This window comes from Vicia villosa, linkage group LG1 (assembly GCF_029867415.1).
Source record: "Vicia villosa cultivar HV-30 ecotype Madison, WI linkage group LG1, Vvil1.0, whole genome shotgun sequence".
NCBI classification, from domain to species: Eukaryota; Viridiplantae; Streptophyta; class Magnoliopsida; order Fabales; family Fabaceae; genus Vicia; species Vicia villosa.
In genome coordinates, this window is record NC_081180.1 from 250,767,076 (window position 1) to 250,794,929 (window position 27,854).

At 33.9% G+C, this 27,854-nt stretch overlaps 3 protein-coding genes across 4 annotated transcripts; 2 read left to right on the forward strand and 1 right to left on the reverse strand.

The window, feature by feature from the left end:
• Positions 1-5,782: 5,782 nt before the first annotated feature.
• LOC131645162 (thiamine biosynthetic bifunctional enzyme TH1, chloroplastic-like) lies at positions 5,783-11,121 on the forward strand. The gene is made up of 9 exons (XM_058915822.1): positions 5,783-6,213; positions 6,317-6,391; positions 6,614-6,689; positions 6,788-6,863; positions 7,573-7,707; positions 8,903-8,967; positions 9,114-9,241; positions 9,410-9,666; positions 10,329-11,121. Exons 1-9 carry the CDS (start codon positions 5,863-5,865, stop codon positions 10,858-10,860), a joined length of 1,695 nt encoding a protein of 564 aa, XP_058771805.1. The 5' UTR covers positions 5,783-5,862; the 3' UTR covers positions 10,861-11,121.
• Positions 11,122-11,292: 171 nt separating this feature from the next.
• LOC131645163 (serine/threonine-protein kinase SRK2A-like) lies at positions 11,293-14,351 on the reverse strand. 2 transcript variants are annotated; one of them, XM_058915823.1, is made up of 9 exons: positions 14,018-14,351; positions 13,762-13,836; positions 13,182-13,283; positions 12,802-12,855; positions 12,604-12,696; positions 12,414-12,506; positions 12,101-12,205; positions 11,921-12,019; positions 11,293-11,832 (listed from the first exon to the last, which is right to left on the reverse strand). In XM_058915823.1, the coding sequence occupies exons 1-9, from the start codon at positions 14,135-14,137 to the stop codon at positions 11,515-11,517; spliced, it is 1,059 nt and encodes a 352-aa protein (XP_058771806.1). In that variant the 5' UTR covers positions 14,138-14,351; the 3' UTR covers positions 11,293-11,514. The 2 variants fall into 2 exon arrangements, with proteins under 2 accessions (XP_058771806.1, XP_058771807.1); XM_058915824.1 differs by lacking the exon at positions 14,018-14,351 and having other exon boundaries at positions 13,182-13,291.
• A 6,416-nt stretch (positions 14,352-20,767) lies between these two features.
• On the forward strand, positions 20,768-27,315 carry LOC131645164 (transmembrane 9 superfamily member 1-like). Its single transcript, XM_058915826.1, has 12 exons — positions 20,768-20,994; positions 22,106-22,298; positions 22,389-22,493; positions 24,395-24,412; positions 24,502-24,599; positions 24,691-24,843; positions 24,977-25,111; positions 25,222-25,388; positions 25,598-25,692; positions 25,792-26,165; positions 26,395-26,668; positions 26,789-27,315. The coding sequence occupies exons 1-12, from the start codon at positions 20,923-20,925 to the stop codon at positions 26,854-26,856; spliced, it is 1,752 nt and encodes a 583-aa protein (XP_058771809.1). The 5' UTR covers positions 20,768-20,922; the 3' UTR covers positions 26,857-27,315.
• Positions 27,316-27,854: the final 539 nt, after the last annotated feature.

Genomic DNA, 27,854 nt, shown 5'->3' on the forward strand with positions numbered 1-27,854 from the left:
TAGAATGCCTTTTGAAGTCAAATTTGATAAGTGATGATTTTGTGATCAAGAGTATGATTATAAAAATGAGAGAAAAATTCAACAAGTATTGGAGTGAATATAGTACAGTATTAGACTTTGGGGTTATACCAGATCCAACCAATAAGCTCAATTTCTTGACATTTGCATATCAAAAAATTGATCTATTAGAAGCTGAAGAGAAGGTGGAGAATGTCAAGAATAAGTTGTCTAGGTTGTATGAAGAGTGTGTTAAAAATGGTAGTCATTCTTCTAATGCAAGATATTCACACCAAGCACATTCTTCATATGGAGGAAGAAACTCAATGATGCCTCAGTCACTGTATGTATGTGAAGTAAGTTTATTTATCTAACTTTCATAGTTTCATACCATACTTTAAGTTTATATAATTTTTAATCAATTTATTTTCATTTGGTAGGAGTTTGAAGAGTTCAGAAGTCAAACAATTAATGTTGCGGGAACATTTGATCTTGATGATTATTTAGTCGAATAAAGGCTTCCGCCAATATGTGGTTTTGATATATTAGCTTTTTGGAAGAAATGAAGTCGAAGATGTCCCGATCTTGCAAAGATAGCTTGTAATATACTAAGCATTCCAATAACCACTGTGGCATTGAAATTTGCTTTTAGCATTGGTGCTAGAGTTTTGAACAAGTATAGAAGCTCTTTGAAAGATGAAACGGTTCAAGCTCTCATGTGCTCACGTAGTTGGCTGCATGGTTTTGTAGGAATGATATTTAATTTTAGAATAAAGACTTCTCGATTTTAGAATGCGACACTAGCTAAGTTATATGATATGTTATTCTTTGTAGAATATGATAGTGACAGTGATGAAGATGAAGATAAGAAAGAAGTCATTAGTTCAGAAGGACCAAATCAATGATAGTGAACAAATGTATGTTTATCAAATCCAAAGTTAGTTTACTAGTATATTTGGTTCTCCTGGGTCAATGTTTTGTGAAAAGCTTTGACTGTTTTGCTAATATATTTTACTACATGTTTTTTTGATGTAGGTTATGTTTATCTTAATGGTTGTCTCTAACAGTGTTGGGTTTGTTGTTACATTTCCCCTGTTTTCTGTGTTTTCTTTCTATTAGTTATTTAGTAGTGGATGATGATTGTTTATTCATATTACTTATGTTGGAAAACAAGGATATTATATAAGGTTCAACAAGTCTTTTATTGTTCTCTTTAATCAATATATAATTTATGTCTACTACTACACCCATAGTTGCTTGTAACTGAAATATTTGATAATCTGGTATTTTATTTATGGCTTCTCTTTGAACTATGTTGGTAATACCTTCCACTTTTTATAACTTCTTTTAGAGTAACATTGGTTTTTGTATTCATATTTTTTGTATGCCGATTGGTCGCATGTTTTTAACTTTTTTCTAGTGGCAAATGTTTGAGAATGGATAATAGTGTCATATTTGGAAATTGAGGATGATTTCATCTTGTATCTCAGGGTTGGAAGACATGTCGTGAACCTTAAGGCTGCAACTAAGAAGGCTTTTGGCGGTGATGGAGATGAGGAGGATGATGATTAAATAATCTATGTCTGATGTTTTGATTATAACACGTGCCTTACTTATGTTGTAGACTTTTTAGATATTAATTTTATAATTTTTACAACCTTTGTTTCTGTGTGAGGAAATCTATGCTTGCTTTATAGATATTTTATCAAGGTGCTCCTCTAATTTTTTTTAAATGTTGAAATTTCTAAACCAAGTGATTATCTGTATGACTTTCTCTGCTTCCGCAGGAAACCATTGTTATTTTAATGGTTAGAATATCAATAAAATTACTCATGTCACTCTAATTGTTATATAATATGTTTAGTTTTTTAAATAAAAAACATTACTTTTTAATTTTAAAAATATAAATTTAAATATAAACCGGGCTGGCCCGAAAAACCGTAGCCCATAAGGTCGAGTTTGGTCAACCAAATTGTGACCCGTCTATAAATCGGCCATATAACCCGGCCCGCACAAATCCCGAGCTCTATTAAAAACTAACATCTAAGACCACCTCCAGCGGAGGTTTTTCAACCAGGTTCGCCAGCGTGGCATGTTGCTTTTACTTTTTAAATTGTTCCAAGCTGGCAAACGGATCAAAGAGATCAACCGTTCTTACATTTATTTTTATATTAAAAAATTCAAACTAGCCAATATTTTTATATTATAAATTTTAATATGGATAAAATATTAATTTATAAAATAAAGTTGTAGGACCCAATATGAATTCTTCAAAGTTACACCGTTGGAGTAAAAAATTAATTGAGTTGCTTTGAATTGACGTGACTTAATAGGTCCCACAAAGAACCCAAAAATGGGTTCACGGTTGGAGATGCTCTAATAATAAAAGAGCTCATTCTATATCATCTAACTATATCAAATAACTAGCGGGATACCCGTGCGTTCGCACGGGTACTACTGTGGACTGCGAAATTGTCACCAATTTATTATGAGAATTTAAACAAATTAAAAAAATTAAAATATTATTAAATAAAATAAAATATAAATTAGAATATAATTGTATAAGTTATTAAATACAACTTTTAAGAAAAACTTTTAAACACATACTTTGTAAAAAAAATAACTATGAAAAATAGAAAGTGTTGGAAAATTAAAAACCTCAGGTGAACACTCCTGTACCCTTGAATTTAATTGGGTATCGATACCCACGTCCAATTAAATAGTAGAATTCATGGCCACACCACTTATTTATTTTATTTTTAAATAAATTAAAGTTAAAATACAATTTATACTAAAGGTACACAACTTAAACTCATGGGTACCAAAAAATTTAGCAAAAACGTTATTTGTCAATTTGTTTATAATAGTATAAAACAAAGAGTGTTATGTTTTATTTAGAGCATCAAAGGTATTTATAGACCGGAAAAGTAAAAAAAAAAAAAAAAAGGATCAACCTTACTGCATAGCAGTGTTAGTAATAGTTAAATATTGGTTTTCCAAGCTAGTAGTGTTGGTAATAGTTAAATATTGGTTTGCCAAGCTAGTCTAGATCTGATAGGTTAGTATCCCAAATAAATTAGGTTTTGATTTTATTTACTAAAAATGTACTTTGAGATAGTAGGATCTAATGTATCTTTGAAAGATTTTATTTTATATATATATATATATATATATATATATATATATATATATATATATATATATATATATATATATATATATATATATATATATATATATATATATATATATATATATAAATAATTTAATATAAAATTTAAAAATAATCCTTGAAATAGAATTAGATTGAGATTTTGTTTGGCAGTGAGACTTTTAACAGCATATTATTACATTATTCATTTAATTTTTTCTCTGATTCACTAATTATTTTTTTAATTGAAATTTAACTGAATAATTTCCCATTGTATATTTATCATTATATATATATATATATATATATATATATATATATATATATATATATATATATATATATATATATATATATATATATATATATATATAGAAAAGTCCAATGCACAATATATCTCATTACTAATTATAAGTTCATTCATTCAACACAAAAAGCTAATTAGATAACACTGGTTTTGATTAATAGCTATAAAAACACCATATATGATAAATGATACTTTGACATCAACAATTGAGTGTAGCAAACCATTTGGCAGTAGCCCACTTTGGGTCTCTTCCCATTCTATTTATTCTCCCATGTAAAAACCTTTACCTAAAATCAATGAATTAAATAAAAAAAGTATCAATGAATTAAAGAAACAACTCACACCATATGCTTAAATCCTAAATTCAGGACAACCCATTACACCATGTGCAATATCAATAAATTCTTAAACAACATTGGCATGTAAAATTAGAACAGCATTGGCATGCAAAATTATTTGACCACCCATATCAGGAGCAGCTCCACATTGATACCACTAAACTTCATCAAAATAAAATTGTATAAAAAAAACCAACAAAATGGTTAGAACATATTTAAGCACAATGCATCTCATCTATCTATTTCAACCTGCAGTAAAGTGACCATTAAATGAAGTTATCCAGTGCAGCAAGTATACCAATATAAAGCAATCTAGTACACATAAATGGAAAACTGCAGAATGAGCAATCACATTATAAGTATCAACTCACAAAAAATTCATACTTTAGAGATTCTCGCAATTTTCTCGACTTCTCCCAATTTCGAATACCAGACCATGGAACGCAACAATGACAACCACTTTGTCATTCCTCCTGCATCACATCATCTCAGACAATGCTCAGCAAACTCAGACAATGCTCATCCAGAGACACATATTGTCTTAAAGAAGGGGTGGTAAATATCCTTTAATTTCGACAACGTATTAAATCACACGCACTAACAGTTTCGTCAAGAGTTTCACTAAGCAGGAAATTGTTATTTGCCATAAAATGCATAATTGTAACAATATTAGTGTGCTAAAAAAATGAAACAAAGAAAAAGTCATAAAAAACACTCCAAACCTGTAGCAAAAACCAGAAAATACAAAACAGCAACAACCATTTTGGAGCACAAATGTCCAAAGCTTATAATGGTTCAAAGCTACAATATACGAAACAAATAGGAAAAAACGTTGGATGGATTTCATAGATGTTTTGCAGCATGAGTTTTATGGCCATCACTTGCGATAATTAATATGACAATATAATTATAAGATAAGCTAAAATTATATAGTAGTCTACCATATAACTTTGTAACTCGAGTAGATTTTAGACATCACCAGAAGGGATTTTGTTTTAAAACATGATACTGCTTGAAGTCTGTACATACCCTCCATCCTTGTTCATATGCTAAAGTGTGTCTATCCTTCAAGTAACAAAAGCAAACAAACAAATTAGAATGGTTCAAGTACACATGAATTGAAAAAGTACCCAAACAAAAAGAATTGATACCAACCAACTGAGTGAGTTTTCAAATCTATAATTATAATTTCAGATCTATAATAATTAGTTCACATCCTATACTTTCTTCATTATCTTACCCACCTAATAAGAATCATAACAATTAGAGCAAATATTATGCAAATGATAAAAGCTCTCTAGTTGGGGCTTCTAAAAGAAATTTTTCAGTTTAATTTTAAGCCCATACCTTGTTAGATTCAAAACTCAGTGGTAAAATTCGACTATGGCGTGTTGTAGTGGTGAGGGATCATTTGTGTCTCTTCCTTCAGTGAGATACCAAAAGAACAAAACAGCATTGAGGACGACGAAGAAGAAGAGGGAGAAGGAAGAAGAGGAAGACGAAAGAAGTTCGAGAGAGAGAGAGATAGAGAGAGAGATGATGAGAGAGAAACAAGGAGAAAGGGAGATAGAGAAAGAAATTGTTGATGTTATTGGGAGAAGAAGTGGATGGAGGCAGAAGTGACGTTTGCTTTTTCTGAAACCAGTTCAAAAAAGTCTGCATTGGGAAGGTGATAGAGTGGTGGTTTGGTTTCATTTGAAGTCTTAAGCGTCATATGAAGGCCAAATTGCTAACTAAAAACAACAACATCAACAAAGTAGTAGTAATATTTGGACCAAGCAGACAATTAGTTACAAAAAGCATTTTTAGGACAATATTTAACCCCGAAAAGAAGATGTGGAGGATTTTAAACAAATGGCAGAATTGGATTTTCCAGATACACTTGTTTTCTTATTTTATAGATTATTGTCAATTAAAAATAAAATAAAATAAGAATGAGGTAGTTTTAAAAGAAAATTTGACTAAAGTGACATAGTACAACGAACTAAACTTATCATCTCATGCATCCACTTTAATTTAATGTGACCGGCAAGGAGGGACTTTGTATTACTGAATTGAATTTGAAGTTTATGGCCACCGCTCACTTCCTCTGTTTCCACCTCCATCCCCAAATTACTCCGCCGCTACCATCCAAACCTATCACCAACACATTTTGGAATTCTAACACCAATTCAACCAATAATCAAACTCTTCATTTCCCCAAAATGCAATTCCAACCGAATTCAACTTCAATTTCAACTCAAACTCCTATTATCTCTCAATCTCAACTCAACAAAATTCCACACGTGCTCACTGTCGCCGGTTCCGATTCCGGTTCCGGCGCCGGAATTCAAGCTGATCTCAAAACTTGCGCTGCTCGTAGGGTTTACTGTTCCACTGTTATCACTGCTGTTACTGCACAGAACACTCTCGGAGTTCAGGTCACTTCTCTTTCTCACCAATTCTTTTTCATTTTCATTATTATTACTACTATTCATATTCATTTTATCAATTCTGTTGCAATTGTTCTGTTGCAATTGTTAGGGTGTTCACGTGGTGCCTGAAGATTTTGTTGCACAACAGTTAGACTCTGTGCTATCTGATATGGATGTTGATGTGGTTAGTCTTTAAATATATACTGGTTAGCACGGACACCGGAAACACGATACTGACACTGATAATAATATGAAAAATAAATAAATTAAATGTGATCACAAGTGTCGGTGTTGGTTTCGGACACTAACACTGACGAAACTATTTTCAGAGGTGACGGTGTTACAGAGGTTAATACTGGTCAATGATAGTTTTTCTTTCTTTGAATGAAGTATGCTATGTTTCTAGGTAAAAACAGGTATGCTACCTTCTCTTAGTGTGGTGAAGGTTCTTTGTCAGAGTCTTAGGAAGTATCCTGTCAAAGGTATTCTTCACTTGAACGAAAGTTTCTAATATGTTTATTCATTTGCGAATTTGCAAATGGAGTGACTTATGTACTGGATTTGTTTTTGTTGAAGGAAGCTCTTGTGGTTGATCCTGTGATGGTATCTACTAGTGGAGACATACTTTCCGGTCCTTCTATTCTTGCGGGATTTCGGTATGAACTTTTGATTTTGAACCTCAACTATGCTGCATCTGTATGGAATGATTTTTTTGTTTATTTTATACTCTTCAGTCTTTATGATAGAGATAGGGGTTGTAATGTGAAGCAGAAAGTATGGAGGGTCTATGTGAGGAAGAATAAAAAAGGAAATGATGAGGTGGCAACCAATGTAACCGAATTGCGTAACGTGTGAGTAAGGGGACAAGAGAATCTATTATATGTACGGGGGTGGGGAGAATAAAGATGTATCCAGAAAGTTTGTTTATTTTGCTTAGGAAGAGAGCCCCTGTTTCTCTGAAGGAGCACTGCTCTTGGAAGGTTGGGAATATTCATTCCTTTGCTGAATTTATCCTTAAATTAAGATTACACCCCCTTTGCACTCCATTATTGTTTCTGTATTTTACCGGCTCTTCTATTTTCCTATTACTTCACAGCTTGATTCAAATACTATTCACTATTCGAGATCCTCTGATTGTGTAGTCTTCTTATGTGCAGTTTTTTTTCAACAGTTTCTGTCTGCTGATTTTATTGTTTTTAACGGAATGCTTTAATATTATGTTAAAAAGTTAGTTTTATTTTCACACTCGTTCGTACAACACTGGATACATGGATATTTGATAGAAATAATTTTGTAAAATTATTCAAGTTTATTAATAAAACTGTAGACTATTGGTTGTGCTTATTTCTTTGTTTCTGAATGCAGGGAGGAGCTGCTTCCCATGGCTGATATTGTAACTCCAAATGTTAAAGAGGCGTCAGCTTTACTTGGTGATATGCCAATGAAGTCAGTTTCTGACATGCGTACTGCTGCAAAATTGTTACATGATTTGGGTCCTAGGTTCGTTGCTGTTTAATGTATTGTAGTTTTTAGTTGTAGTCAATACATCATGTTTTATAATTATCAGAGAAACCTCTCCAACAGAAAGCATAAGTTCTAATGATGAAGTTTGATAATCTCTAGGAAATAGTGTGATTGCTTGATTCAATATCTACCATGGTCCTATTGACCTGAGCAGTGCTTTTGGAGCGTTGTTTATGTGAAGCACGGGTACTCCGTTTTAGGTAAAGTACCGGTACCGGGTACCGGTACACGTACCGTACGCGTACGGTACGCACCGAAGCCGTACCAAATTTTTTATTTTTTATTTTGCTTTGGTACACCAACCGGTACACATTTGGTACACGTACCCAAAAATTTTTATTTCTTTCGATATTAAATTTTTTTGGATAACATAGCTCAAAAATTAGGTTATTTATTTATTCTGTTTATAAATAAAAAACTGAAAGAAAAATTAAGAAATAGACTCATTGAAAAGAAATTGGAGCACATATGGATTCATTCACTCATTGAAAAGGAATAGGCTCAATCCAAAAAGAGCCGAGGATTTAGTTTTTGTTCATACAAATCTTCGTCTTCTTTCAAGAAAGAGTAAGATTTATAATGAAGGAGTAACAAAGATGTGGGATATTGGTGGACATGAATTGAATCTATTTGATGGAGATGGTATTCTTGAAGTTGTTACTCTTTCTCTCGATGAACCTGAACTAGAATCTGCATTCATTGGAGAAGAAAATATTGATATTCAACCTTGATTTTATGAATTATTGATACTTTTAAGTGTGATTTATTCAAGCAAATTATTTTTTAATTATATTATTTTATCGTTATTTAAATAATATAATTGTTTAGTTATTGTTATAATTGTATTTTTAAAGCATTATACTAACGTACCCGTACCTTAGTTTTTCTAAAAATTCCGTACCCCGTACCAGTACCCGTACCGGGTACTGGGTACGTACCGGTACCTATGCAACGCATTATATTGACCCGCTCATAGTTCAACATTGAATTGTTTTCCCAGAAGTAATGGTGCCCACCACTAATTGTGTTTGCTTTATATTAGCAGAAATTTCTGGTGGTGTTGTATGTTCAAGTGTGATTGACTGTATGAACAGATGCCACAAAATTAAAATTTTAAAAACTCCCAACTTGAGAGTTTTCTGCTTTTACATATAACCAATTTTCATTGCAGAAATGTACTTGTCAAAGGTGGTGATCTCCCTAATTCTTCAGATGCTATTGATGTATTTTTTGATGGTAAGATTAAATTCTTTAATTCTCAAAGAAACAAGAGCCAAAACTAAATCTTTGAAACACAAACAACTTCTTTCTTTTACTATTTGCAATGTATATCCAAATCTTTGTTAAAAATGAACTTCGTTTCTTGGCCTTGAGTTTTGCAGGTCAGGAATTCTACGAGCTTTCTTCACCACGTGTAAATACTCGCAATACTCATGGCACTGGTTGTACTTTGGCATCATGCATTGCAGCAGAGCTGGCAAAAGGTTCATCAATGCTTTCAGCGGTTAAGGTTTGTTTAGCTGTCTCATTTCACATAAATATCGGAGGACCTAATTTTCAATGACCATGATTCTTCACTCTCCTTGTTACTTTAAAAATACATTAGAGTAGAGCAAATGAAAATAAAAAATAGAATGTATTATCGTTCTAACACTTGTACATATATGGACTCTGGCAGATAGCTAAACGTTTTGTCGAGTCTGCTTTGGATTACAGCAGAGACTTGGTTATAGGAAATGGAGCCCAAGGCCCTTTTGACCATTTTTTGGCATTTAAGAATATCAGTCAGAGCTCTTGTAGGCAGGATAGGTTCAACCCCAATGACTTATTTCTATATGCTGTAACGGATTCACGCATGAATAGGAAGTGGGGCCGTTCTATTGCTGAAGCAGTTAAGGCGGCTGTAGAAGGGGGTGCTACCATTGTCCAATTAAGGTTTGTTACATGTTCTTTTTATTATACTAATAACTGTGATGCATAGTCAATACTTGACTTATTTTCTCATATTTTCTTCTCTTATATCCCCTCTCCCCACTTAAAAAAAGCATAGTGCAGAGTCAGATGTTCAATTTCTGGCCTACTTAGTTGAACTTCAGTCGATAATATTACACCAGACATCATTTACTATTATTGCGAGTCCTGATTTATTTTTTCATCTCTGCTCTAATCCCTCCATAGTGTATGCTATATCCTACTTGTTTCTTGCTAAGGGTGCCTGTTTTATATTTCATCTGTATTACTGCATATGCATCTTGTTGCAAGTATGTTATGCAAACTTCACTGTGGTTCTGTCTTTAACTGTTTGAACTCAATTATGGTAGTAACCATGTTCTCATCCTCTTCCTTTGGTTTTATCTTAACTAGCCTTAGCCAAACTATCTCTGGCTGGCTATTTAACCTCGTCCCTTGCTCTGAAAAATATAGTCTCATAGTTGAAGCAATGTTAGACTACCCTTTAAAGGAAAACATTCCCATGTGACAATCATTCCTTTTGTGCCTTGATTACCAAATTATATAGTGAATTCTCATATCACTGATTACTTGACTAGTGCCTAGTAATTCATATTGCTTTTTTCCCCATTGTATTGCTTTTCCAGGGAAAAGGATGTTGAGACACGGGACTTTGTTGATGCTGCCAAAGTATGCCTTGAAATATGCCGTTCATATGGAGTACCTCTGCTTATAAACGACCGTATAGATGTGGCCCTTGCTTGTGATGCAGATGGTGTTCATATTGGTCAATCTGACATGTCTGCACGTCTCGCTAGAACTCTCCTTGGTCCTGAAAAGATAATTGGAGTATCATGCAAGACACCAGGACAAGCACATCAAGCATGGATAGATGGTGCTGATTACATTGGCAGCGGTGGTGTATATCCCACTAATACAAAGGCAAACAATCGTACTATAGGCTTAGACGGGTTGAAAGAGGTATGCAAGGCCTCTAAATTGCCTGTTGTTGCAATTGGTGGCATTGGTATGTCAAATGCAGGCGCTGTAATGAAACTCGGTGTACCAAGTCTCAAAGGGGTTGCTGTTGTGTCTGCTCTATTTGATAGGGAATGCATTTTGACTGAGACAAGAAACTTGCACGCCGTAATTAGTGAGGCAGCATTGTTGCCACAATGAACAAACTGCAGTGCAAGAGGAATTTAATTTTATTAAAGGAGTGCTTAGTGAAGAGTCCTAATTGTTTTCATCTTCAATGGAAATGCAAAATTTCAGAAGATTCTTTGCAGACCATGCTAAACTTGTAAATGCAAATTTTGAATAAAATGAATGTGTAATGCTCAATGCCTGGGCTGGACAACAACATATTTGGTTGTTCATACGTTTGCCTTAAGTTCACGCGTGAATCATACCGAGGTAATACACATATTTGTTGTTTTATTCGCTCATTGAGCCAGAACAAGCACAATGCCGCATTCGACAACAAAAAACAGTTGAGGGATGAAAAGGGAAAATAAAACCAAATCAAAAGATAAAACAGACTCAAGGATATACCAATACAATACATCTGGCTTTTATACCATACAAAAAAAAAGCATAGAAAGAAGAATATGGAGCATAAAAACATAACTTAATACTTATAATATGGTCACAACTAACAAACTTGTACAATGTTTAGAATAATTTACAGCCATTATTTAAATATTATGTTCTATGAAGAAAACTGAATTTTATACATGAGAACAAAACACACCTACCCTAATTGATCTTAACCAAAGAGCAAAGGAAACCAATAATCTATTACTCTATCTAAAAGTAAACATTTCTTTGTTATTAGTTTAAATTGAATTCTCCACTTTCTTGTGCTTCCTTGACTCTCTTTTCATATTCATCTTCTTCCACCTCAGCCTCAGCTTCTTTTGTTTCATCATCGTCGTCTTCTACTCCTCCCCAGCCAAACCCTCCAATCGACCTAGACACTTGAGGCGGAGATTTAGCTTCTTCAACAATACTCATAATGTCTTCAATGCTTTGAAGAGAATAAGTTGGATTTTCTTTTTTGTAGTAAACAGCTTGAGCCATTTCGGTCAATTCTCGAGGCAAGTTCTTCAAAAACCACGGATGAGACTTGATTTCCTTAATGCTGATTCTCTGCAGTTAATCAAAACACACAATAACATCTTAGTAGATAAACAACAGTAACTCTATAGTTCTGTTAAACAACATAGGCTGTGCATACCCTAGCTGGACTTGCCACGAAAATGTGAGACAGCAGATGTTTACAATCTTCAGATATGTGAACATAATCCGGAATCTTGTATTGAATAGCCATAATTTTCTGTATATGAATACAAGAGTCAGAACGAACGAATATATGTTTTATAAAACCTATGTATTAAGATTATGGCAAGAAAATTACATTAATGGTTTTCCTGAAATTTTTGGGATCATCTTGGTCCTCAAATGGGTATGCTCCCACCAGCATTACATAAAGAGTCACTCCACATGACCATACATCTGCCAACTGAACAGGGATTCAAAAACAATACAGAAGAACTAAGAAAATGAGAACATCATTAATGCCGCCGAAACATAATAGAAGAACTAATAAGATGAGAACATCATTAACGCCACACAAACAGAACAGAAGAACTAAGAAAATGAGAATATCTGTGTTGAACCATCCCAACACATTTTGAATCTTATTCCGTGTAAGAAGCTGAACTATTTACCTTTCCGTCGTATTCTCTACGTGAAAGAACTTCTGGTGCTATGTAAGCGGGAGTTCCGACTGTTGATTTAGGTCTAGAATGCAGTAGAGAGGACTATAAAAACAAAAACGATGTCAGAAGAAAAACTTGTCAAGTATGACTTAATTAATTTTTCAAAGCATTTGACGTTGCAATCAATCCATAACCGAACCTTAGAATAACCAAAATCGCAAATTTTGAGCCGCGGGGCAGGGCTACCGTCCAATAACGTGTTCTCAAGTTTCAAGTCTCGATGGCAGATTTGCTGCAAAAGAGGGACAGTAACGTATTAAAATAATCCCAAACAAGAAGCAAAAAAACAAATCATCAACATATTTGAAACAATAATAACAACCATTTGTAGATTTACCATGGAATGGCAGTAGCTAACTCCTGAGATGAGCTGCTGGAAGAAATATCGAGCCTGCAAATTTAGAGGATACGTAAAAAACGAGAAACAAGTCATATAGAATATTTCAGAACTTGGTTGTTAAGAATGCATGAATGCCGCTTTGTGCCTTTAACAAGTAGGAAGGTGGGGAGTGGTCGAGTAACTCAACTCGTTAGAGCTAAGAATGAAAGGATCGAGGTTGAAACTCTAACACAGAGAATACTAACATCACAATAACAACTAATATACTAACATTTGCCTATAAAAAAAAAAACTAAAACTAAGAAGTTGAAAAGAGAATGAAGAAGCTACTTAGGAAGTTGTAAAGAAATAGAGGTAAGGAGGGAGAGGAAATGAACCTCATCTTCACTGAATCTTCCGGCAGAGACAATTCGCTCAAAGAGCTCCCCACCAGCAGCATACTCCATAACTATACCAAGATGAGTAGGAGTCAAAACCACCTGCAAAACTGAAATCTCATCTTAAACAAAACCCAAACCAAACAAAAACAACCTAGTATATGTTTCCATTAGGTTTTGAAGTTCCAAATGTAGTTTTTTCCAAAATCGCACAACGATTCTAACAATACACCACAAATACACGGTTTTTGAAGTTCTAAGTGTAGTTTTCTTCAAAATCGCAATTGCTCACAATGATTCTGACAATTCAGTGTATGTTTGATTTTAGAATGATTTTGAAGTGTTTGATTAATATAATTGATTCTGCCTCCAGAATTGACTCTACTTAAAGCTAAAATTTGTAGCTTTCGAGATTAAACATGATTTTTATATTGAAATTTACTGTTGAACTCAATTTTGTATAAAGTTATCCGAACATAAATCACTTTCCATTCAACTCATTTTTAATCAGAATCAATTAGACAGAATCAATTCACTCAAAATCAAATTTTTTCGAAGCAAAAAAAACATAATTACAAACCTCTTTGAAGCGAATAATGTTAGGATGACGAAGACTTCTATGATTAATGATTTCTCTAGCAACATTCTCATCAATCTGAAAACACAAGAAAATATCAAAAAGCAAAGACACAAAAACTAGATGACAAATAATAATAAGAATAATAAACAAAGGATAAAACAAAACACGTGCTTTGTAATCTAAGAATTAAAGTTGTTAACTCAATTTAATATTTGAATTAAAAAAAAAAAGTGAAATTGAAAGTGAAAGGAGTGACCTTGTGACCTCGTTGAATGAATTTCATGGCAACGAGTTCATTGGTGTCTTTGTGACGCATCAGTCTGGCAACACCGAAATTTCCAGAACCTATATCCTTGACCAGCTCGTATTTCTCCATAACCGAATCGAAAGGATCAATGAGAAATTGGGTAAATTGAAAAGGTGGTGAATGAATGTGTGTGAGTTTCACGACATGATCATTCCTTTGTTGTTAAGATTTATATATATACGTAAAGTAATGTTTGGGGAATCTTTATCAAATAGGTTAAGAATCAGATAATATATTGTCCCAAAACGTGTTGATGGATGGGTTTTTTATTAGGGTCTTTTTAAATGTAGTATTAGGGTTTGGTTTAAGACGAGTTGAGTCAGCTGATATGATATCATGTTTATGTTATTCAAGAGGACTCAAGATGCCACGTGGATATATTTGGATTGATCTAACGGAGTGGAGCAGACTGAAATAAAATTATGTTTTATTTTTTGGATTGATTAAAAATGAATCGAATGAAGCAGAATCGGATGGAATGCATTTCATCTTATTCCATTACTTCCTATCATTTTTTATACTCTTTGATTTAGGCGGGATGACAAAATCTATTTATTCCGTCATGAAATATCTAAACATTGGAACAACATCTTTATTCCATTCCGCTCCACTTCATTCCGCTTTACGTCATTCCGCTCCGTTCATTTTTCTCTCTCCAAACATAGTCTATATCTCACATGTTCTAATGATGAGTGTTATTACTCTTATGTCCTTATAAGTTTTTTTTTTTATTTGCTGGAAATTTTAAGAAATATCATATTTTTTAAAAAAATTTGGAAACAATTATCGAATTTTTCAAAATAAATTCGTTAGATCATTTTCGATAATTCTTTTTTATATTATTAAATTTTTTAAAATTTCTGATAAATTACAGCACTTTTCAAAATTTAATAGAAGTTTCGATAAATTTTAAATTTTCTAATAGTATATATATATTTTTTAAAATGATATGAGAATTTAATTTTTACCACCCCAAATTTGTTTATTGGCAATTTAGGAATTAAAAAAACTTGGGGGTGTCACATTTTTATGGTTAATTTAGACCAGTCACATTTTTTTAATATGATATAAAGACTTATTTAACCAATTGCTAAAAGATTTTCACTATGGTTTATCGTTTGTAAATTATAGAGTTGTGTTAAATGCAATCACATTTTTTAACATGAGAAAATGTAGTTTAAAATTTATTAGACTAAATGTTATCTTATTTCTCTTATCCGAACTAACAACTATTTATCACTTATAAGTGGAAGTGGAGTAATCTTCATCTTGACAGATGTAACTAAAAATTGTAACTCTGTAAAAAAAAAAAAAAACTAAAAATTGTAACAAAATTTATTAAAAAGCATATAATAAACTATAATAACTATTTCTTTTACTAATAATAACGTAATAAATTTTGTGTTAGTGTGATAAAAATTAAATTTATTAATTTTGATTCAAAGGGTGGAAAATTCTAGAAAAATTAATATAAAATATTAGTCTACAAAAATAATGTAGCATTATGTTTTATGTATCATTCGGTTGTGAATTAGCACTAGCCGCAAAAAAAGAATGTGGCATCATATGTATCATTCGGTTTGAGTTTGACTTAGATGTAGCTAGTGGGTAGGTAGGAGATACAACAAACTAAATAAGCCAAAACGTGATCTATCTATATATTATATGTAATTTTGGAATTTTTTTTTTAATTTTTCATCACTCCAAAATCTATTTTTTTGTAGGGTATTTGTTGGATAGATTCAAATAGGATTGTTAGGAAATGTAAAGTTAGGAATTCCATATTTCCATATCCATATTTATTTGAATGTTTAACAAATTATTTTTAACTATATTTTATTTTTTGAAATATAATTTACTCATTAAATTTTAGAGATTTATTCTCATGTTAAAAGGTGGGAATCTTATATTTTCATGAGAATAAAAAATAATTTAATATAACTAATCGTTAGTTGGTTCAGTGGTGATTGACACTCTACTTGATAGAGAGAACTACGATTCAATCTCCGCAATTACGAACAGGAGGAGGCTGGATCCACTTCAATCCAAAACTGACCCCCCGAACTAGATTATACCAGTGGTGATAAGTCAAAAAAAAAAGTAATCTATTATAACTATCCACATATATATTATTTTAACACTATTATATTTATTTTTAAAATTTTTAAAATTATAAATAAAATAAGATTTTAAAATATTTCTAAGACCTAAATAACTTGTTAAACAATTTGATAAGAATTATATTTTCAGTAATAGCAATAACATTTCTAAGAATAACATTTTCGGAATTGTAAATTGAATCTATCAAACAAACACATTTTAATGAATAGTTTTTTTCATGCGTGTCTAATTGTCTCACTCCTTTTAAATTTTTCTGACTTCTTATTTACTTAGAGCCACCAACATTTTTTTCCTCCTCTTTCCCATCTCAATGCATAAAATAGAAAGATCGCAATAAGTTTTTATTTTTTTATTCTATAATGTACTTGAATTAATATTGTATGTGTAATTAGACTCAATTTTAAAGTGGATGGAGATGCGTGTTTTTAATAGTTCTATGTCAAATTTAGTTAATGATACTGCAATCAAGGACTTCGTTGTAGATATGGGCTTGAGGAGGGGGTCCCCTATCCCCTTTCATGTTTGTAATGACTATTGAGGATCTTATTAGTTGATGAATAAAATAATGGAGATAGGGGAATTTGGGGGGGGGGGGGTTCACACTAATGATGAGGTATTTGTATACATTCTCCAATTTGTTGATGATACGATTATTTTGAGGGTATGAAACTACGAAAAAATGTGGAGTATGAAGGCAATCTTAAGAGGGTTCGAAATGGTGACTAGCCTAAAAAGTGAACTTTTACAAGATCAAAATTTATGGTGTTAATTTGAATGAGAAGAGCACGAGTTCTGCATCCTTGTTTCTATCTTGCTATGAAGATCATATTCATTTCAAGTTTGTAGGGGTGAAAGTCGGAGATAGTCCTAAAAGAGTGCATGTGTGGAAGGATGTCGTGGGCAATATAACACTTTATTTCCTCGTGCGTAATATAACGAATAAATCAAAGATATTTCACATATTCAAATAGGATGTCACACAATCTCAAAATCATCACCTATTTTGTAACACTTAAAAATTTAAAACAAGCATTCAACACTTGTCATCACATGCTCACCTTCACTTAGGGTATCTTCGCAGCAGAATTTATCAAATAAGCATGATTCACCAATCATATAAGTCTCATAAAAATAATTTATTAAAAGAAAAAACAATACGGTAAAAATCTTCGCAAATCAAGTTAAACATCAAAACATCGAGAGTATAACATCTAACTCTCTAATTAACACAATAAAAATCAATGCCTTTGTTCTAAGGACTAATGATGGACCTTTTGTCTTGGACATTTTCCTCCACTTTGTGTCCAAATACTTCAAGGAATGGTTACACTTTTTCCCAATAAGAGATATAACATCATACAAGCTCTCTTCTTTATCACATTGATTTCCTTCTTCCTCAGTGTTGGGAACAAAGACTATACATTTGTTCTTCTTTTCAGCCCTGTCATGAATGGATATCTCAAAAGTTTATATGGAACCAATGGGTTCATCAATCTTAATATTGCTCAGGTCTTTAGCTTCTTCAGTAGCAGTCACTTTCATATCAAACCTCTTAGGCAATGTTCTGAGAATTTTTCTAGCAAGCTTTTCTTTAGACATCTTTTCACCTAAGGCAAAAGAGGTGTTAGAAATATCACATAACCTGGTGTGAAATTCAAAGACAGATTCATCTTAATTCATCCTCAGATTCTCAAACTTAATGATAAGGAGTTGCAGCCTTGACATATGAAATCTGGATGTGCCTTCATGTGAAGTTTTGATAATCTCCTATGCTTCTTTAGCCTATGAACATGTGTTGATCAACATGAACATGTTCTTGTCCACACCATTGAAGATAACATTCAAAGCCTTGGAGTTTCTAAAAGCTTAATCAACATTAACATTAGTCCAATCAGCTTCTGGTTTCAAATTAATTGCACCATATTCCGAAGTTACCACTGGATGTTTCCACCCGTTTAACATTGCATTACTATATAAATCAACCTTAACATAGTGGTCGAGGGTCGCATAAAATCTCATTTTATTCTCTATAGAACTAAAGTATCCAAGTTACATAGCGTAACAGTATGTGAGAAACGCACGAGTCTGCGTCATTTTCTTTACCTTTCTAAGTTTTTTAATTGAAACATCTTACTTTAAATGTCATTTACTACATTTTTTTATTATCTTTATCCAAAGTTTATCATAATTGAGGTTTACATACAAATTGTCTCTATACAAGCATTTAAATCCAATTCACTCACATTTTTCATTATTTTTCTTTGAACAATTATCTACGAAATTTTTCGAGTTAATCATTTAAGTGAACTAAACCTGTGATTGTTTACTAAAAAACTAGTAAACAACATCTCATATTCACTTTGGAATGGCATAAATCAGGGTTACTTAAATTTTAAATGGCACACCTATTGGCTCATAGGCAATAGAGAAGAACCATAATTTTTTGTTAGAAAATTGGCGTGGAGTTATCTTGGCTGGCCACTTTCAGATTTAACAAGTCAACTTTAGCAACCTCAAAATTGTGCTTAACAAGTCCATTCATGATGACAAGCTGGTTATTCCTGGAAACCTATTAATTGTCTTTCCTGACCTTGCTAATCTGACAAAGGACATATCCATGTCTAAGGAGGGCTAGAGTAAATTGGTCTAGTATTCTAATGATAATGACCAACTCTCTCTTACAGTAACTTTTAACCATATCATGAGCACACCTCAAAAGACAAGACGAGGCTAAATAATGTGAAACTAACATATTTATCATTCTGCAATATCACTCTTTGGGAGGATCCTCTCTGGAAAGCTCCCAACTGACGACACATTAATCCTTAGGGGAATGCACTTGACATATGTTTGCAACCTCTCTATGGTCAAATCCGGAACTGTGGAACACCTTATTTTAATGTTCTTTTGCTTGGAGCATGTAAATTTGAATCGCCAATCTCTTTTCCCTGCATTATGTGATCACCTCTCTGGATGATTGATGGTCCAAGATTGATGCCAAAACCTTTAACATCTATAAAACCATCATGAAGTCAATTATTGCCATTTCTCTCAATCTGGAAATCAACCACAGGAGAAACAAACGGATCCACGACGCTGAGTTTGTGCTCCCGAGTAATATACATGAGCAGGTAATTGCGAAAGCCAGAGAGTATGCTGCTAGTGCAGCGTGCCATCGGTCTTTCAATTCCCCCATCCCATTTCTATTGAAGTCAAGTGGCTCCCTCCTGTGCATGGCTGGGTAAGTATTAATGTAGACGGTGCTGTTTCGAATAATTAGGTAGCTTCGTGTGGTGGGATTATTCGCGAAGATCAAGGATGTTGGCTAGGGGGTTTCTCTAAGTATATTGGTTTTTGTAGTATTGAAGAGGCAGAGTTGTGGGCAGTGCTGGAAGGTATCAAGTTTGTTATTGGTAAAGGTTTCAATTGCATTGAGCTTCAATCAGACAACAAATCTATTGTTGCGAAGCTTAATGGTATGCAGAGTCAAAGTGGAGCAGTCAGTGGACTGCTGAGAAATATTCGATGTCTCCTCAAAGATGATATTCGAATATCCTTCCATCCTATTTTCCGTGAGGCAAATAAGTGTGCTGATGCTATGGCTAATCTTAGTTCGCCTCTCGAGCCTGGTCTCCGGGTCTTTGAGTTATGTCCTGTTAGTTTTTTTCCTTTGCTTTCCTTGGATAAGCTGGGTGCTGTCACCCCTCGTGTGGTTGTGTTGTAGTTTTCTTTTGGGCTAAGGCCCTTTTTGTATTAAAAAAAAAAAGAAAAAGAAATCAACCATAGGTGTTATATTCTCTCAGGTTTTCCTCTCAGGCAGATTCCTCAAGGCGCCAACCAACCTTTCTTTAAGGGATTTCATGCTTCTAAAAGCCGTTAGAGTTCACATATCTCATGGAGCTCATCTTTACATCAAAAGGTTTTATGTTGCCATTCTCTTGCTAACTAGATAAAAGGAAACATTGACGGGGTCTGAATTAGAACCCGCAACACGATTGTTTGTGTTGCCATGTTTAGGGACCATAATGCCAACCACGTGGGCAATTCTTCTTGCTTTCTCAGTCATGAAAATGCATTATTTGCAGAGCTCATGGGTGCAATCATTAGAGTGAAACATGCTATCACTTCCAAATGACAGGTTTTTTTTGGGTCATAATCCAACTCCATGCTAGTGGTTAAAGCCATCTCAAAGCCAATTTAATTTCTTAGAAAAGATAAGTATTAGAATAGACAATTACATTCTTGACCTAAAGTCAAATAATCTTATGGTACCCATACTTATAGAGAAGGTAACAAGTGTGTAGACACAACTTAAAATTAACATTTAAAATTTACACTTGGTGGGATCACATACACAACCCAATATATGGTAAAGATTTCAATAAGATCTTATAGGACTTCATAACTCAAGTTTAGACATACTTTTTTTTTCTTTTATAGCTTGGGCTAATTTCCCTCTTATATTTAAAAAAAAAACCTTTAATAAAATAAATTAAATTTTAATCATAAATAACACCCCCCTTTTATGTAAAAAAATCCTAAAAATAATACTACAACTTACATTAAGAAAACAAGGTTAAGTTGAGTTGAGAAATGGGGGCAGTGAGATAATAGAGTCTCAAATTCTTCAAGCTTAAGTCCTCTTTTTTGTTTCTCTCTCTACATTTCTCTTTCTCTCTCATCATCGTTGGAGATCCATCTCCTCCACCACAACCACCACCGCCATCACCACCATGCTCCTCCGATTCTCTCTCCTCCTGCTTCTCCTCCTCTCTCCGGCCTTCGCTTCCGAGTCAGATCACAAGGTCAGATTTCGCAATTCCCCTCCTCGATCTGATTTTACGAATTAGATCCACCTTTCAATTTTCTCAGCTTCGTGTTTTTGTTTTCGTTTCTGTTATGAATCCGAGTTGCGTAGTTGAATGTTCTGGTGTCAGATCTCAACTCTTTGCTCACTCCATTTCATCATGCACGCTTTTTGTTTGTACCTTTGATGTGGATTTTTAGATGATTGCCATTCCCATTCAACATTGATTTCAATTTCAATTTCAATTCATGATATTTGATTTGTTTGGAATTACGCAAACATGAGAATTCACTTGTGTGCGCGTGTGTGTTAGAGTATGCAATTATTCATTGTTTTTGTAATACTAGAGTGATTAACTAGCTTGTTTACTTTAATAGATACCTGTTATTGTAGTGTTGTAGCGCTTGGAGGCATTGGTTGATATTCAACATTAAAGGAAATTCATTGTTGTTTGGTTCCTTTATTTAGTCTTGATTTGTTGAAAATTGCAAGAGGGTGGGTTTTAGAGTTCTTAGCTTAGTCTTTTCTGATGTCTGTTAGGTACATTTTTATCATTCCAAATGTTGAAATGGTGCACCTATGACATACCTATGCATAGCGGTGCTTAGGTGTCACAGTCTTCCATTTCATAGGAACTTATTAGTTACTAGTGTTGGGTCTCGCTTCATCTGGACGGTGTTTGCATGCTGTAGGTGTGTTATGTATGAACCATGTATCTTAAATTGATTCATGATGACACAAAAATAATTATGTATATTACACCATACTTACATGAATGATCTCACTTAATATCTGAAATGTACTAGTAAATGTCTTTAAGCAACTGTAACCTATTAAGCACATGCATGACAGATTATAGGCGGCACATGTAGTTACATTTAATCACTTTCATTTTCTCAAATTATTACCTGTGTCTACGTGGTCGTGTCAATATTGTATTTAGTATCTGTGTTTGTCTACGTGCTTCATAGATTGTATCTGTGATTATTTTACTTACTCTCCTTTTCTTGAGCTTATTGTAATGATTAATTATGGGTCTTTTTATATGTAGCTTCTTGCGGGTAATATTCATCTCTTTAAAGCATCTAGTTTGTTTTATTTTTTTGCAGTATCAAAAAGATGACCCAGTTACCCTTTGGGTGAACAAAGTAGGTCCTTATAATAATCCACAAGAAACATACAACTATTACAGCCTCCCATTTTGCCGTCCACCTGGTGATGCTCCTCACAAATGGGGTGGTCTAGGCGAGGTCCTTGGAGGCAATGAACTTATTGATAGCCAAATTGAGATAAAGTACCTAGGTATGCAGGCTTATTATGCCCTATTTATTTCCTAGATGACCTATCAGTAGACAGACGGGCTTTAATAGTTTTTTTTTTCTCTTTTTTTAGGGAATGTGGAAAGGACCACTTTTTGCCGCTTGAATCTTGATGATGCAAAGGTTAAACAGTTCAAGGATGCAATAGAAAATAATTACTGGTTTGAATTCTTCATGGGTATGTTATGCGTTGTTTCTTTTCTTTTCCTATTACTCTGAGAATTGATAAAAGAAATGTACTTATGGGTAGTAAAAAAAGTTTATAACTATTTAGAAGCTTGATGCATTTGTTTGTCTTTGTTCTTCTATAATATGAAGACGGTGGGGTAAATAATATCTTACCCAGAAAATATTGGCTCTTAGAACCCAGTATAGACAAACTACACAAAAAGCACGGGATGGTTTTTTTGTTGTTGAAAGAATTACCGTCATGTCTATCCAATCAGATGCTTTGAATCAACTTCATTGAGGCGCCATTGGAAAAGGCCAACAGTGCTTTAACACATCTTTTAAAAGAGGAAAGAAAATGAAAACAAAGTGGTGCTTCTAAAGTTGAGAAAAATAATTTTTTACTTTCGAAAACCAAACAAGCCTTTAGAAACTTTTATGTGAAGTCATTTCCTGCTAGGCATTCTTAACTGGTATTATAATCACCTTGTCGTTAAAAAAATGGCACCAGGTCCTGCAGAGCTTCTTCTATGTGTTGGGCCCACAGACCATGTTTTGTAATGTTATCTTTTAATCTTAATCTTTTTTACATTCCATGCTAACATCCTATTTGATTACCTTTCTAATCTCCTTTGTCATCCCTTTCACATATTATCATTTTGTTGGATCTCCTCAAAACCACCCAAAAAATATCTCTTTGAAGGAGTATTTTTTTTTAAACCCTCAATAGTCACCATTTTATACCAGGGTTGTTAACTTGATTGTTTCTATTAACTTTCCTCTCAAACCGTACTTCCATATCCAATACTCTGCTGGGTGGTTATATGAAGCAGGCAAAGCTGCTACCCGGCCCTTTGCGGGTTACAGGTTTTTCGGGCCAGCCCAGCTTAAACGAGACTTTTAATTTTTACCTAAAAAACTGATTTAAAATACGTTGAAAAAATGTCTATTCAGCAACATCCGTACCTAAAAATGGACTTCAGCAACATAGATGTGCAGCAGTAGTCAACACACCCAATCACATTAAAAAGGAAGCGTGATAGTTTTAAATAATTGAGGGGAAGCCACTACCCAGCCCAGAGGTATATAACTACTTGAAATAACAATACAAGAGAGGCTGTAAAAAAACAATTTCATCAAAATATTTTTATCTGAACTTATGTGGCAAGTAACCACAATTGAACACAGCATTCATACTTCTTTCACAAGGTGCTACATCATCGGGCTGCCCCCATTGCTCCTATGCCTCTTCATCTCAGCAGTTTTACCGCCACCACAGCAGAACACATATACTGCTTTTTTTGGTGGTATATCATAAATAATGGGCCTAGTGTTTTTTACTTTTTGTGCGTGGGTTGGGCAAAGGGCAATGTATAAGAATTTGCTGGTTTTTTTATATATAATAAGTGGGGTACTCTGATTAGAGTTTGAGCTTCAACAATGTGGGCCGAAAACCTGGCTCGAGAAACAGGCTTAAAAAGCTGTCCTAGCCCAGTCATTGTGGGTTTTTTTGGGCCGGCCCAACCCATTTTGCCAGTTCTTGTATTACTGTCTTGGCATGACTTTGCAGTTTATCCAAAGTTGCAAGCTTTTCTTTCCGATTCCCTTGTCAGAAAGACATCAATTTGAGAGCAAGCTACACCCCACACATATAGGCTTCCCTTCAAAAATATAAAGATGATTAGTTTAAAGTTCTTTACTGAGCATTTTTCAATACCTAGCCATAGGGATTATTGGGGAATTGAAATTATGTTTTTTTTTTTATAAGTATAACAATGTGAATGAGAATTTGTTCTTTGTGTTGGTTCTTATTATTTGTTTTCTAAAATTGCTGAATAACTTACTCTTGCCATTGTTTCTTTCTTTGGTTGTTATATATGTTGATCTTCAATTGGCTAAACACAAGTTCAGATGATCTTCCATTATGGGGTATGCCTACCACTGCCTTTTTCTCCCCAGCTTTTAACGTTTTGCGTTTCATTTGTTCATTATTGAAGGGTCTTTTGTTCATGTTTAAGGGTATGTTGGAGAGCTGCATCCTGATAAGAACAGTGATAGTGGCAAGCATGTCCTTTACACACACAAGAACATCATTGTTAAATACAATAATGATCAGGTAAGAAAACTGTTGGGATATCTTTGCTACTTTGTTAGCTGTTTTGGGGTTCATGAGGTGCCATATTAAGATCCTCTTCTTTCAATTGCAGATCATTCATGTAAACCTCACCCATGATGACCCAAAATCTTTGGAAGTAGGAAGATCGTTGGACATGACATATTCTGTCAAATGGATTCCCACTAATGTCACTTTTAGACACCGGTTTGATGTATATCTGGATTATCCATTCTTTGAGCATCAGGTGAACAATAAATTCTGCCTGTTGTATTTAGCTTGAATTGGTGCTTATTATTGCCATTGTTTACATGCTATGTTCTCATTCTTGTGTTGTGGCCATGCCACTGATCAAACTCTGCTTCTCTGGCTTTTTGTAGATTCATTGGTTCTCCATTTTTAACTCTTTTATGATGGTTATATTCCTAACTGGATTGGTGTCTATGATATTGATGCGAACACTGAGAAATGACTATGCAAAGTATGCTCGGGAAGATGATGATTTGGAAACTCTGGTAAGGCTTTGTTAACGTCTGTTTTTTTCCATGTATTTGTGTAACATATATATGGAATTTCCATTGTGATTCTGATGATCAGTTCTTTGTCAACTCTGAAATTTTTTTAGGAAAGAGATGTCAGTGAAGAATCTGGTTGGAAACTTGTGCATGGTGATGTTTTTCGGCCTCCTCGCAATCTTGCACTTCTTTCAGCTGTAGTTGGTACAGGTGCTCAGCTTGCACTGTTGATTCTTCTTGTCATCTTGTTAGCTATTGTTGGGATGTTGTATGTTGGGTAAGTACTTGACCTTAAAATAGATATAATGTTACTTTGAATGATTTGATCAATTATTGTGTACGTTACATGCACGTGTTATCTTCTACTTGTAGGAGTATGTTTTGACTATCATCAAGTGATCCATTGCTATAGTTTTCCTGTTGAATGTATTTTGTTTGCTCATTTTTTCTTCCTTCATTATTATGTAAATTTCCTTTAAAATGCAGACGAGGAGCCATTGTCACAACTTTCATTGTATGTTATGCTCTCACATCAGTCATTTCTGGTTATGTAAGTGGGGGGATGTACTCACGTAATGGGGGTAAGACTTTGCATTGACCTCTCCTGTATGTTCTCTTCAAGTTTGTTTGGGTGACTCGCCCCTCTTTTTCGATGGTCATGACTATGCTCATCTTTTCAGGTAAAAGTTGGATTAAATCCATGATCCTTACAGCGTCTCTGTTCCCATTCTTGTGCTTTGGAATTGGATTTATCTTAAATACAGTTGCTATATTCTATGGATCTCTAGCAGCAATCCCCTTCGGTACAATGGTGGTTGTCTTTGTTATTTGGGCTTTCATCTCTTTCCCTCTAGCACTTCTTGGCACAGTTGTTGGAAGAAACTGGAGTGGTGCTCCAAATAATCCCTGCCGCGTCAAGACCATTCCTCGTCCCATTCCTGAAAAGAAGTGGTACCTCACACCCTCTGTAGTTTCTCTGATGGGTGGACTGCTTCCTTTTGGAAGTATATTCATCGAGATGTATTTTGTATTTACTTCCTTCTGGAATTACAAGGTGAATTACAATGCAATAACTTATTTGAGCAGAAAGTTAAATTTTTTCTTCAATTCTTATTGTTCTTGTGAAGATTTACTTGCACTATATCAGAGCAGAGCCAATAGTTATTTATCATGGAGATTTTTCTATATGATGATTTTTCAAGTAGCAACACTTATTCATGTCAAAGCTGAGTAAACACACGCACTATCTTACATGTTTTTTCCTTCCACTTTGTGGCCAACAGGTGTACTACGTCTATGGCTTCATGCTACTAGTTTTTCTGATTCTCATCGTTGTTACCGTATGTGTGACAATTGTGGGGACATACTTTTTATTAAATGCTGAGAACTACAACTGGCAATGGACTTCTTTTCTTTCAGCAGCCTCAACTGGTGTTTATGTATATTTTTACTCAATATACTACTATTATGTGAAGACAAAGATGTCAGGCTTCTTCCAAACTAGCTTCTATTTTGGATATACTATGATGTTTTGTCTTGGACTGGGAATTCTCTGTGGTAAGTTTTCAGTTTAATTTCATTCTTCGTTAGAATCGTGTATCCACTCTGCAGAAGGGACATAGTATTTCTTAATCACGTGTTGAATACCTTATAACAATTATTGTTGACGTGGTGCAGGAGCTGTGGGTCATCTTGGTTCGAATTTATTCGTGAGGAGGATCTACCGGAATATCAAGTGTGACTAAGGCTTCTCTGCGTCGAGACCAGAGCAATTCCATATGTTTATTGCTGGAGAAATTAATTCTTGGAGGAAGCTTCTGGCCATGTGTGGTGACCAAGCAATGTTTATAGGTAGTATGATGGGTTTCTGAGGATGGGAATGTATTCTTTCTCTATATCAGGGAAGCCCCGAGATTTTTTCCCCTGGCTGTAATTGAAAGCCTTGATTTAGCATGCTGCAGGGATTGGTCTTTATTATATAATTCATAATTCAGATAGTAAGTAGCTAGCAAAATATAAGACTCTTGTGGTTTCTTTTTATTACAAAATAGATTGCTCAATTGACGAACTGATGTCTGATTCCCCACGGTTTATCTATTGTACTTTGAGGGGATGAAGTCTATGAATTTTGTATCAAATCTTTTCTAACTACTTCCTCCACACACTCCTTCATGTTTTAATCTTAAATCATGGACAATTTTTCAGTTTTGTCTTGTATTGTTTCTGAGGATGTGAGTACTTTCAGTGTCTCTTGTCTGCATGTAAGGAATGCAATTAGAATAGATAAACAATCTGTGTTGCTGCCTGCTCAGCTTCTTATCCTTGTTGTTTAGATCATTTTTGGCTATATTTGGATGTTTCCATACAATATATATGGGGTATAAAAATGCAACACTGCAAGGATAAACATTGAATGGACTAAAGAATAGCATTTTGCCCCTCTTTCAAGTTCCAAAGTCTTGAGCAGCAAATATTATCTTGTGTTTGAGTTTGACATAAATTAATAAATTTATTAAATTAAATTTAACATTTCACGACTTCCTTTTTTATATTTTAATTTTAAACATGTGAATTAGAAATCAAGTGGTGGTTAAGGAGATTTTGTTAGAGTGGAATTTATTAAGGGCTCATTTGGTGGATAACATAAATTTAACATATGATATTTTTTAATTTAGTAATTATGAAATTTATCTTATTTATTTCACTAGATAATTTTTTTATTTTGAATATGAATTGGGTTAGA